General features: G+C 34.8%; 1 protein-coding gene across 1 annotated transcript; it reads left to right on the top strand.

The window, feature by feature from the left end:
• Nucleotides 1-7,518: 7,518 nt before the first annotated feature.
• TGIF2LX (TGFB induced factor homeobox 2 like X-linked) lies at nt 7,519-8,212 on the top strand. Its single transcript, XM_053743477.1, is given in 3 exon segments — nt 7,519-7,879; nt 7,882-7,962; nt 7,965-8,212. Coding segments are annotated over 3 exon segments (690 nt in total).
• The last annotated feature ends 5,699 nt before the right edge of the window (nt 8,213-13,911 follow it).

Genomic DNA, 13,911 nt, shown 5'->3' with positions numbered 1-13,911 from the left:
CACTTCACACCCAACGCTCTACAGTAAGGTGAATTTAAAGATGACTCTCTGAATGTTTCTTCAATTTGTTTAAACCTGTAAAATATCTTTCAGAAAGTATCCAAAGTTTGCAGTATGTTCTTAGCAACATTCATTATTTTCAGGGTAAATAAGCATCCTTCAACTATGATATGAAAAGTCATACTTATCATGTGCACAGTACCAGTAAATTCCTTGAGGCTGTTGCCACATTCTGCTTGTTTCATTGCCCTGGTTAAACTTACATGCTTATCACACTGTTTTAGGTTATTTGCTACTTTAAAATATAGGGTTATATCTACTGGTACAAATGTTTCTACCTTGCTCTGCTATTAATTAACAAAAACAACAACAACAAAAAAAGTTATAGTACATTTACCCTTCCATATGATTTTTATAAATATTTTCACATATGTAATGTAAGGTGAGAGATTAAAGGTTAGTACATGTGATTTTCATAAAAACACAAAGATAAATTTAAAGAGAATTGACATTATGCAACATTAAGATTTCTTACCCAAGAAACAAATGTATTTTGCCATTTATGAGCATCTCATTTTATGTTCTTCAATAGGATTTTATATTTGTTTTAGTATAGGTCCTGCAAAATACTTTCTAGTTTTATGCCTAGTTTTTTTTATTACTAAATTATCATTTTATTTATGTATTTCTCAATGAATTTATTACATTTATAGTTTTACAATGATCATCACAATCCAGTTTTATAAGATTTCCATCCCACAACCCCAGTGCATCCCCCCACCCTCCGAACTGTCTCTATGGAGACAAGTTTTTCAAAGTCTGTGAGTCAGTATCTCTTCTGCAAAGAAGTTCATTGTGTCCTTTTTTCAGATTCCACATGGCAGTAAAAGCATTGGATGTTGGTGTCTCATTGTATGGCTGACTTCACTTAACATGATAGTTTCTAGGTCCATCCATGTTGGATGAATGAAATGCCATTATTTCATTCCTTTTAAAGGCTGAGGCATATTCCATTGAGTATATGTACCACCTCTTCTAGATCCACTCCTCTGTTGATGGACATTTAGGATGTTTCCATGTCTTGGCTATCATAAATAGTGCGGCAATGAACATCAGAGTACACGTGTCTTTGTGAGTCGTGGTTTTCTGTGGATTGATGCCCAGGAGTGGGATTGCTGGATCACATGGTAGTTCTATGTTTAGTTTTCTGAGGAATCTCCATACTGTTTTCCACAGTGGTTGCATGAATTTACAATCCCACCAACAGTGTACTAGGGTTCCTTTTTCTCCACCCCCTCTCCAGCACTTCTTGTTTGTAGACTTTTGGATGTTGGCCATTCTGGCTTGTGTAAGGTGGTACCTCAGAGTGGTTTTGATTTGCATTCCTCTAATCATGAGTGATGCTGAACATCTTTTCATGAGTTTTTTGGCCATCTGCATGTCTTCTTTGGAGAATTGTCTGTTAAGATCTTCTGCCCATTTTTTTTGATAGGCTTGTTTGTTTTTTTGGTATGGAGCTGCAGAAGGTGTTTATAAATTTTGGCGATTGATCCCTTGTCAGATGATTCACTTGCAAAGATTTTCTCCCATTCTGTGGGTTGTCTTTTGGTGTTGTTTAGGGTTTCCTTTGCTGTGCAGAAACTTTGAAGTTTGATTAGGTCCCATTTGTTTATTTTTGTTTTTACTGTCAGTACTCTGATAGGTGGATCTGAGAAGATGTTGCTGTCGTTTATGTCAGAGAGTGTTTGGCCTATGTTTTCCTCTAGGAGTTTGATAGTGTCTGGTCTTATAGCTAGGTCTTTAATCCATTTGGAGTTTATTCTTGTGTATGGTGTTAGGGAGTGTTGTCATTTCATTCTTTTCCATGTGGCTGTCCAGTTTTCCCAGCACCACTTATTGAACAAGCTGCCTTTCCTCCATTGTACATTCTTGCCTCCTTTGTCATAGATTAGTTGGTTGTAGGCGCATGGGTTTAATTCTGGGCTTTCTAACCTGTTCCACTGATCTGCCTTTGTGCCTTTGTGCCCGCACCATATGGTTTGATGATTGTTGCTTTGTAGTATAGTCTGAAGTCCGGGGGTCTGATTCCTCCAGCTCCATTTTTCTTTTTCTTTGGCTATTCTGGGTCTTTTGTGCTTCCAAACAAACTTTAAAATATTTTCTTCAAGTTCTGTGACAAATGTCCTTGGTAATTTGATAGGGATTGCATTGAATCTGTAGATTGCCTTGGATAGTATATTCATTTTGATGATAGTGACTCTTCCAATCCAAGAGCATTGTATGTCTTTCTATTTATTTGTGTCATCTTTGATTTCTTTCATCAGTGGCTTATAGTTTTCAGAGTGCAGGTCTTTTGTCTCTTTAGGTAGGTTTATTCCTAAGTATTTTATTCTTTTGGATGTGATGGTAAACAGGATTGCTTCCCTAATTTCTTTTACTGATTTTTCATTGTTAGTATATAGAAGGGCAGTTGATTTCTGCATATTAATTTTGTATCCTGCGACTTTGCCAAATTCATGGATGAGCTCTAACAGTTTTCTGGTAGAGTCTTTAGGGTTCTCTAGGTATAGTATCATGTTATCTGCAAATAGTGATAGTTTTAATTCTTCCTTTCCAATTTGGATTCCTTTTATTTCTTTTACTTCTCTGACTGCCGTGTTTTGGACCTCTAAATCTATGTTGAATAGTAAATCAATTAGTAAAATGGCAATAAGAACATACATATCAATAATTACCTTAAATGTTAATGGACTAAACATCCTAACCTAAAGACATAGACTGCCTGAGTGGATACAAAAACAAGATCCATATATATGCTGTCTTCAAGAGACTCACTTCACTTCTAGGGACACATACAAATTGAAAGTGAGAGGATGGAAGAAAATATTCCATGCAAATGGGAATCAAAAGAAACATGGAGTAGCAATACTCATATCAGACAAAATAGACTTTAAACTTGAGAAGATTTTAAGGTAAAAGGAAGGTCATTAGCTAATGATCAAAGGATCAATCCAAGAAGAAGATATAACAATTTTAAATATCTAAACACCCAACATAGGTTTGCCACAATATATAAGGAAACTGCTAACAACCTTAAAAGGATAAATTCACAATAACACAATAATACTGGTGTGACTTCAACACCCCACTTACAGCAATGGACAGATCATCCATACAGAAAATAAATAAGGAAACACAGGCCTTAAATGAAGCATTATGCCACTACTATGCCTAGATGTTTTTATATCTTTATTCTTATTATGTTTAAGAACCAGATAATTTCCTCAATGTATTTTCTAAATGATGATTTTTGGTATATGTTAAAGTTTATCATTTATTGAGTTGTAACTGGCCACATCACTTTATTCTTAATATTTCTAAAAGTTTTTCAATTGATTTTTAAATATTTCCTAAATGGTTAATCATACCATCCACAAATAATACTAATCTCCTCCTTTTCTTATGTGCATTAAAATTATTTTTGTTTGAATAATCCTACTAGATACAACTTGGAAACAATATTACAGTAGTGAAAATAGACACTTTTACCATGCCATGAAATTCAAAGAATCATTTCTTTTTTACCAATTATGTATGAAGCTTGGAATTGATTATTGTATCTCCTTATGAATATATATTATATAAAAGAATCATATTTATAGTGCCATTTATTTCATTCAATTATGTTTATAAGAAATTGTTTTAGAATTTAAGAAAATATTTCTTAAGTAACATTTAGATAATATATTTTTCTTTTACATATTAATATGAATAGTTACTTAAATATATAACTTAATGTTAAATAATGATTTAATTCCTAAAGTCCATTTGCTTGTGTTTTATCTTTTATATGAATCTGGATTCAATTTAGTAATTATTTATGATTCTATAAGTGAATTTCCTATGATTTTTTTTGTCATGCTTTGTGAGATTTTCACATAAGGACTTTTCCAGATTTGTAGAAGAATTGGAAACCTCTACTTTGCATCTCTGTAATGGAAAACATTACATATTTAAGCTGCAAAATCCATAAGTCTTTTTGGAGAATGATTCTTTCATAATATCTTTTATCTGTTATTTCTTTATTATTTACTGGTCCATTTTTTTTGTAAGATATATGTATATGTGTATATAACTTAGAAAAATTATATATCTATATATAATATATTAGCATATACATGAATATATATGTATAAAATATATATGTGTATCTTAGAAAAATTATATATACTATATATTATTAATATATATGGCATATACATATAAACATCCTACCCTTCATCTAAGGTTCTGATATACCACTGGTTTCCTTCTCTTATTGTCACAACACACACCCTATGTGCATCCTTCCAAATTAGGGTATGTTAGTAGAATTTGCCAGAACTTCCTATATTTCCTAGTCCTAACTTGCCACCACTCCTTTAAAAAGGGGAGTTTAGCATGGGCTCCCTAAATGTTTCTTCAATTTTTTTCGAAGTTTAAAATATCTGGCAGAAATTATCCAGATATTTGATGTTATGATTAAACTCTAGACACTTATTCTTTATTTTCAGAGTTACCAAAGTCCCATTATCACATTAAGAGTTTTTGCTTCTCTTAATTTAACTGTGCTGTGTCTGGGAAGGATTTACTTATTTAGTTTTTCCAATTTACTTTTGCACTACTCCATTTTTTGGAAGTCAAAACATAAACCGTTCACTTTTTCTTTTATTATTTTAATTTTACAGATACAAAATTTGGAGTATAGAATACTGTAACTTATACTCAATTTATAAGTAGATTACTAAAAACAATAAACAATATATGAAAGACCTTAGTCTTGTCATAGCCTTAGATATCTTGAGCATTAAGGTGCATATTATAGCATAATACCATGGTCACTTCATGACATAATCATGAGAAGACTTTCAGTGTCATATGTAGATAAATCAATCAATGCCTATAAATATACAACATTAATTGTTTCCATGGTGTTTATATAACAAGAAGCAATAAAGGAAAATATAATTTGACAGAAACCATTTAGATAATTTGAGATTCTTAGAAGTTTTAAATAAGTAGGTGGGACCCATACATCTTTCTTGTAGAGATGCTCTTAATTCATATTCTGAATCATGAAAAACTTGACAAAAGATAATAACCAGTTCTATTTAGTGTTTCTATTGTTACATCACAAAATAAAGAAGTTTTTGGATCAAAATTGGTAGATTTCTTCTCAATTTTCATCTACTTTCCAGATTTCTCTCTGTTACTATAGTTGTTATTTAAGGAAAAAAGAATCTCCAAATTACTTGTGCATAATCTGAACCAGAATGAAATTCATTTTTAGGAGAATAAATAAAAGAGTCATATAAATAAAAGACCTAGATTATTTATTGAGAATAAATCATAGCAATTTAAATATGTACAATTCTATCAATCCTTCAGCAGAAGTCTGAATCCCAGAAATATAGAAAGCAGATAGCAGCAACAAGTGGGGGGGTAAGTTACTGGAAACCATAATGTCAGGCAAGAATAGTTTCAGCGAGCATGAATCATAACTATATTGGTCAGAAATAATTGTAAGATGTGAGTTTTCTCTATGAATGGGAAAACTTATCTTCTCTGTTCCAGTAGCCCAAACAACCAGCAAAAGTAATAGCTCTCTCTTCTGTAGTACTCCAAAAGAAATCTTCAACTGTAGCCAACATACAAACTTAGTGGTTTTGGGAAGCTCTGTTAAGACATCCATTAGATTTGATTGTGTTTTTCAATAGGCCTCCCTAACAGTAAATTTTAAGCCATGAAAGTCAATACCAGTAAGGTTACCAAAAGTCAAAGGATCAGCAGAAAACATTTTGATGTCCAGCTCAGTGACACCAAATAAGAACTCTTAAGGGTTAAATCATATTGACCTGCCAGATAGAAACAATGGATAATATATGCTGCTTAAGATGATGCCCAAGGGCACTATGATGATTCTCAAAGGGAAAGACTGTTGTCAAGAAACTTAAAGGGTAGAAATTTTCTCTCCCAAGAGATGGAGAATCCCAGAATTTATGAGGGAACTCAGGGCTGCAAGCAATGCTTAGCAAGAGAGAATAGGAGACCTGGTTCTAGAACAGATAATTTTGCCAGACTCTTTAAATCAGCAGTGCCAAACCTAAGGCCATTGTAAATTGGAATTTAATCAGAAAGGTGGTCCTTGGAAGCCAAGGAATCTCATTAAAAAAATCCAGGAGTTTCCTCAGAAAAGTTTCTAAACTTAATAGTAAGTAATACCATACATAGCCCTGAGAAGTCATGATTGTCCTCTAAGGGGATGCAAGTGTTTTTGAAAGAGCCAATGCTTATTTTCAGCTATCTCAAGTTAAAGTATACAACTTATGGAGTTCCCATTGTTGCTCAGTGGCTTATGAACCAGACTAGTATCCATGAAGATTTGGGTTCAATCCCCGGCCTTGCTCAGTGAGATAAGAATCCAGAGATGCCACGAGCTGTGATGTAAGTCTCAAATACAGCTTGCATCCTGCATTGCTGTGATTGTGGCATAGGCTGGCAGCTCAAGCTCTGATTAGACCCCAAACCTGGGAACTTCCGTATGCCACAGATGCAGCCCTAAAAAATAAAAAAATTATAATAATTATAAAATAAAATAAAATAAAATATGCAACTTACATGTTATTTTCATCTGATTTAGGGGTGATTGCAATATACTTAAACTATTAAGAAAGATTTAAATAACTTAAGTCTGTGACTATTGTTATTTCTTGAATCCTATCCTCTCTAATTTTTTAAAATATCCCTGAATTTCTGACTGAAGCTTCAAAGAGAATCATAACACTTGCACATCAGAGCTCAAAATATAGACATAAAGATTATGGTGGCACAGTGAAGTCATGCAAAAGCCAAACATTTCCAGGCCATAAAGAAGAAAAATCAAAGGGTTTTTGAGGTATGAAAATCAAAGATGTAGTTAAAAATTAATCTTAAATTAGCTTTAAATATGGAAGAAGGAGTTAGGAATGCTAATTACACTCTCATTCAGCTTAATATCTAATAGATAATATTGTTCCTGATACACATGGATAAGACAATGATTCAATTATAAGGAATAAGAGGAAAAAATAATAACATAGTAAAATGATAAAGGAATAAAGTGACAAATTTATGCATAAGCCTAATTTAGCCAAGAGAGTGTTCATTAGTTAGTAGTAACTGATCACAGCAACAGAGAAATAAAGTTCTCAAGAGTTGTATAAACTGATGGGGTGGCAGCAAGTGCATTTGAGCATGTGGAAAAAAAGGAGAGGGGACCAGGAAGTGGGAGAGGGTGGTAGAGGGTAGCATGAAGAGTGGAAAGTATGTGACATCACAAAGCCTGCTGGCTCAAAGCTGTTAGCAACACTGTTAATCCCCCTGGGAAGCAATAGGTGAGACTTCCTCTTGGAGGCCTACTTCACTGGCCTTCCTAGACCTACCTTACTTCTAACTCAGCCATCCTTGGTTCCCAAGATAGTGAAGACAGGCCTCAAGAACATGGAGGCTGCTGAAGAAAGCCCAGCAGAGACCCAAAGTTCAGCTCAGGGCACCTTAATTGAACTAAATAGTTACATTGCTACAGATAAAGTGCTTGTCTCACTAGAAGGCAAGAGGAAGCAGAAAGGGTATTTGCCACCTGAATCTGTGAAGGTCTTCCATGACTGGCTCTATGAGCACTGGTTTAAGGCCTACCCTTCAGAAATAGAGAAAAGAATGTTGTCAGAGCAGACTGATTTGTCTTTCCTACAGATCTCTAATTGGTTCATCAATGCCCACAGATGCATTCTTCTGGAAATGCTTAAACAGGATGGATGTGACACCAGCCAGATCACCATATATGACCAAAAAGGCAAGGCTGCAGATGTGACCACCAGCAGCCTGCTGATCCATCTTTTGAGGCTAAGTCAAGGCCCAGAGATCCAGATGGGATTCAAAGCTTGCCCAGATGTGCCAGGAGTCCGGGGAGAAGCTGCCAGACCTAGAGTTGGTCCCAGGCCAGAAGCTTACCCTTAAGGCCCAGCCAAAGAAAAAGGTTGAGATTTTTGCCAGTGTGGCCTTGCTTATATCTTCTCCCCAATCTGTGGCAGCAGAGGAGGACAAGGACTTCAGCAGCTTCTAGCTGCTGGTGGATGCAGCCGTACAAAAGACTGCTGAACTGGAGCTACAGAAAAAGGAAGAGCCCAATCCATGATTTCCTGTGTCTCTAAAAATCCCAAGTAGTCAGTCTCTTGTCTACTATGGTACATCCATTTATGTTCCCCCAACTAATTTGTAGTTTTATAGAGAGAGCTTTCCTTCTAAGGTTTTTATGAGAACTATCACTAGCTAGTGGAGCTCAATTCTGCCAAATATTTCAGTGTTTCCAGATGGAAACTCAACATCATGATTAATGCTACAACAAAGATCTGTTCTATTTCTTTTGCTTCCCCCTGGATTTAAAGGCTTCAATTGGACCAATACATCTGAGATTAGACACAGTGCTGAGACCTCAAACATGAATGCTATGGTTTTTCTAACTAAATATTTTGGTTCCAGGGTTTGCTACACAGATACCAAGTCACCCAACTTTCCTGTTTCTCTGTTATCCTTGTTTATTAGCATGGATGATGGAAAGGCTATAAAAATGGCTATAACAGAAGTGGTCTCATTATAATGTTGGAATTCTTGTAAAATTTCAAATCTATGTTTTCCTTTATACAGTTTATTGGCAATCTTAAGGAGTAGCTAATTTCTGCAAGGGAATAACCATGAGAAGCCAAAAATGAATTTATAAATGTGTTTCAGGTGAGGGTGAACTCTTATTTGGGGTACTAGCGAAAAGTATGCAGTAGGGATTTCCCTTCCTGGTACAGTAGAAACAAATGCATCTACTATCCATGAAGATGTGGGTTCCATACTGGCCTTGCTCAGTGGGTCAGGGATCTGGCATTGCTGTGAGCTGTGGTGTAGGTCACAGATGCAGCTTAGATCCCAAGTTGCTGTGGCTGTGGCTATGGTGTAGGCCAGCAGCTGTAGCTCCAATTTGACCTCTATCCTGGGAAATTCCATATGACATGAGTGCAGCCCTAAAAAGGCAAAAATATAAGTATGCACTAAAGATAAGAAAATTGCAAATGATAATTTTTCTGCTATTGGTTGTTTGGTAATTTGTTATAGAGAATATTTTTATTAGTTTTAATTCTCTGCATCAGAGGAAAAAGGTGAAAATAAACCAAAAAAGAAAAAAACATAGAAACAAAAATGACCAAAAACTCAGAAGAAAGAGAATAAGTTGAAGACAATAAAAAAGTAAGGAAAAGGGAAAAATGGTTCAATCTTTAACATTTTGCAAGCAGTAAAATAAAGTATATTCAGATATTCTATTACCTTTGTTGGTTTGCTTTGGTTTTGCTTTTTTAATCCATTTATTCATTTTTCCTTTTAAAGTGATTGGAGTGATAGAGGTGGAAGTGGGAATGACAAAAGCTTCAGGCAACTCTCCCTTAGAAATTATCTGGTTGTTCTTTAGAGGTAGCTCTTTCCACTGCCTCAAGCACAGGCAGATTTTCAATAGGAACGAAAAGGTACTCCTTCAGAGAACTGTAATTTAGCTTCTCTGCTCTTATAAGGAGCTGAAATTTGAGAAAAATCAGGTTAGAAATTGGACTTTCACCTCTATTTCTCTTCCTGCCCTGAAGTGAAATTGATCATATTTGTTATCTAATTCTAGGCCCCATTTTTTTTAATACTGCAATCTAATTACTGGCAATTTTGAATACAAGATAGACTACCTTATTTAAGCATCTTAAGAAGCAATAATGACAGGTTATTACTCTGGATATTATAATTTTACATTTTACCAGGAAGGAATCTAGCCCACATTTTCCAAGTGCTATTTCTGAAATAAAGTAATTTTCTAAAGTAAACATGGATCCAGGGGGATTTGGAAGGATAAGAGGCAAAAATATTAGTTATATCTTTTCTTGGAAGAGCCTCTAAACACTCAGGGACACTCCTATACCTTTTTTCCCCCCATAATTCCTCATCTGAGCCATTTTCTCCAAAGAGAGGTATAGGAAGCTCTTATCCAAGGGGAAACAAAAGGATGGTCACCTGGGTGGGAAGATTTCTAAGATCAGTCTATACAATCTTGTACTATTCCTACTTTGTTTTATAATTTCTCTGTCTCAGAGGTTTGAGAACTCCTTAGGCTTTTCTTTGGATCAGTGGAAAACAGTCTCTTATTGCAGCTTTACTGCTGGGTCTGGGAAAGAAACTTTCTTCTTGTCTAACCACTTATACCTTGTTTCAGAGGATGAGTCCAGTTGGATGACTGTGGAAAGATTATTTCATAACTTCTTCTAAGGGGAATATGCTAGGATGACAGTGGTAGTATTCCATTTCCATCTTGCACTTTGTAATGGTGGATTGTATGTTATAGTTATGGTATAGTTTTCACTGCATCATGTGGGATGAAAGTAAAGGGAACTATTCTTTGGTCTATGCCTTGTTTGTGTGTGTGTGTGTGCGCGTGCGCATGTGTGCGTGTGTTACCAACATAGTTTTTTCAGTTAAACCAAGAAAATATAAAAATTTCAGAGTTGTTTTTTCCAAGTAAAATTTTAAAAATTAATCTTGATATAAAAGCATGACTCTCTGTCAGTCCTCCAGACTAACAATTCTGCAGTTACAGTTTCTTCATTATTATTTTCTAAGAGTAAAGCTCAAAAATCTTTAGTCTACCACACTCTGTGGAAATAAATGGAAATATGTTTCTAAAGAAAGTACATTTTTTAAACCTAACTCCATGTTACTTGAGCTTAGGAACTATGCAAAACAACAGAAAATAATCAACTTCTAAAACTATGATGTAGAAATAAAAAGGTGAGGGTAGCATGGAGAAAATATACTTGGGAAAGATGGATTTCTATTAATATCAGTGAAGTATATGGAAGAAAGATTTAAGATGAACAGGAAGCCTTGGGGATGGTTCTAACAAGGACTTTTGCGTAATTGGTTATGAATGAAGTTGATCTGCTTAGTTTTCCCTTCCTCTCTCTTCCTCAGATTGTGTAGAAGTAAGACTCATCAGTGTATAGTCCAAGAAACTTATATTAAAAGTATTCTCATAATGGGATGTCATATCAATATATCTTAATCCTCTGGTATAAAAGCATATGTATAAACAATTTAGTCATAAGGAATAGCTTCAACCTGATGTTCTTTCTTATCTTTCAAGAGTGCAACTGGCAATATTGGGGATTTTCCTTTAGTTTATTTATGAAGTATAGAATGCCTTGAACATTTTTTATAGTGTGTGTGATATACACAGTGCATCTCTGCACTGGAGGAAACATGGAAGTGGGACTTTAGTTATGACTAAGGCACAGAATAAATTCAAGTTACCTGCTAATCTCCAGCCAGCAAGGGCATATTTTTTATATCAATATTAAATCATTTTGCTAAGTTTCCTTTATGTCACTTCCTTAAAGCAACTATATTTGGTCTTCAAATATTTCCCAACACTTATATTTGATTAATTTTAGTTGCAATGGGTATTCTATAAATCATATTTGAAAGACCTAAACATTTGCATTGTTCTTTATGGAAAATGCTTCTTTATTTACACATTTATTATTAAAAATATGCCTTAGATATTTTGGAGTTTTTAGTTCTTCATGCTAAAATAAGGGCAATAATACCATGGTAAGCATGGATTTAGCCACCAACTTCCAGAATGTACTTTTGGAAAGGTAAAAAGCAAATTTTTTGCAGATCAAAGAACTTGGTCTTTCACCTAAGAAGGTATATAATTATATTCATTTAAAAATACCTATTGATGATTATATCTTAGAACCTTAAGAATTGGAATATATCAAAACATAATCAAAAAATACTTCAAAAAATCCTAAATAAATGTCAAGATCAATTGTAAAGGAAAGGGAAATTTCACTTGCAGAAACCATTAAAATTGAAATATATTCAGCCAACTATGCGCCTTTCATAATATAGATTTTACTACTGTTTATATAGGCAGAATACCAGCCTGGATAGTCTATAAGTTTAATCAAGAATGGCTTTTAATATTTTCCATAAAATAAAAAATTTAAATGTGATAAGCACATTTTAGAACATCTTCCTTATTTGGAATTTTTTATAACTCATCCTCATTTACAATAAAATTTTCATTTCGCTTAAATCTTATTAAATGACACTGGTAAAATTTTGAACTTTTAAACATGCATTATTTTATATGAAAAAGAAAATAACAATGCGTGACCAGAGTTTTTGTACTAGATATTCTAAATGCCACAACCTGCAATTTCCTGTAATAGCCATGTATAACAAATGGGTTATATGTGTATCTGAATAAGGACAGCCACAGCAATGCCATATCCAAGCTGTGTCTGTGACCTTCACCACAGCTCACAACAATGCTGTATCCTTAACCCACTGAGCGAGGCCCAGGATCAAACCTGTGTCCTTATGGATCCTAGTCAGATTCTTTTCCTCTGAGCCATGACGGGAACTCCTATTATTACCTTTTTAAAATGCTAAAGTTTTTGCCTTCTTATCACAAAAAGCACCTAAAGAACACTACATTTATTTCCTTAGCATTTTAAGAAGTAATATAGAAAAAGTGAATAAGTACTGAAATCAATGATAATTTATTTTTTAAAAAATTCCCTAGAGATTGATCAGTATAGCAGAGTAAGATAATCTGGAGCTGAACACTTTTCATGAAAAAAATCAAAAATACATCTACAAGTGGAAGAATTCTCACTTCAAACTAACTGGAAACTGGCAGAAAGACTCCTATACAACCATGGCTGTAAGAAAGATCCACACATAATTGTCAAGGAAGATAAGTAAAGCAATCAGGTTACCCATGGGAGAGGACTCAGAGGAGTAGCTGAGTGGGGTGGTGGCAGCCACACTTGGTGCTTAAGTAACATCAGAAGCACCCTAAAATTCTGATGGTAGCCACTCCACCACAGCTCAAGCTCAGATATATATGAGGAGAATCCACATGGGCTGCTGCTGCCCTGAGGTGTGACTCCACAACAGGATAGGGGCAGCAGAGGCTGGAGGAGTTATTAACTCTGAGAGACAAAGGATACTTGCACCAAAGTTTATGTCTGAGCAGAGAAGGAGAAACAATTTTGGGCACTTTCACAGGCAACACATTGGAGAGAGCTTGCATGACTATCTGCAGGTGATATGAGCCAAGACCATGCATGGGCCACTCTTACATCAGAAATTAAAGAGAACTGAGCAGAACTTGGGCCAGAACCTCAGGGATTTTTCTCTGACATCTTGGGATCAAAAACTGACCTCATTAGGGAGATGATTGCCACTGAGCAGAGGGAAAGTCCCACCTCACACATGTCTCCAGGTGTGGCTCCTCCATCGTCAGTCCCACCACCTACTAAGGTGATAGCTGCCAGCACATCCAGAGAAAAGACATGCCTTATATTCATGTCAAATATAGCTGTCTCATGAAAGGCATTGGACATGAGCAGTATCTAGAGGGAAGCTCCTACATGAGAAACCGCATTTACAACATTATAGGTAACTTTCATATAAATTCAGTTAAGCAAAATGAAAAGGCAGAGGAACTGTTCTCAATTGAAAGAGCAAGAGAAAATCCCTGAAATATAATATAACAGAAACAAATAATTTACTAGATAAAGAATCCAAAGCATTGGTAATGAAAACTTTACCTGAACTGGGAAAAAGAACAGATAGACAAAATTTATGTCAAAGAGTGTTTGCAGCAATATATTTTTGGGTCCACCTCCTAGAGTAATGAAAATTAAAAAAAAATAAATTTAAAAATGAAACCTAATTAAACATAAAAGTTTTTGGACAGCAAAGTAAACCATATACAAAATTAAAAGACAGCTTACA

Source organism: Phacochoerus africanus, chromosome X (genome assembly GCF_016906955.1).
Source record: "Phacochoerus africanus isolate WHEZ1 chromosome X, ROS_Pafr_v1, whole genome shotgun sequence".
Lineage (NCBI taxonomy): Eukaryota > Metazoa > Chordata > Mammalia > Artiodactyla > Suidae > Phacochoerus > Phacochoerus africanus.
The sequence above is the reverse complement of the archived record's forward strand: the minus strand, read 5'-3'. Positions and strand labels throughout refer to the sequence as shown.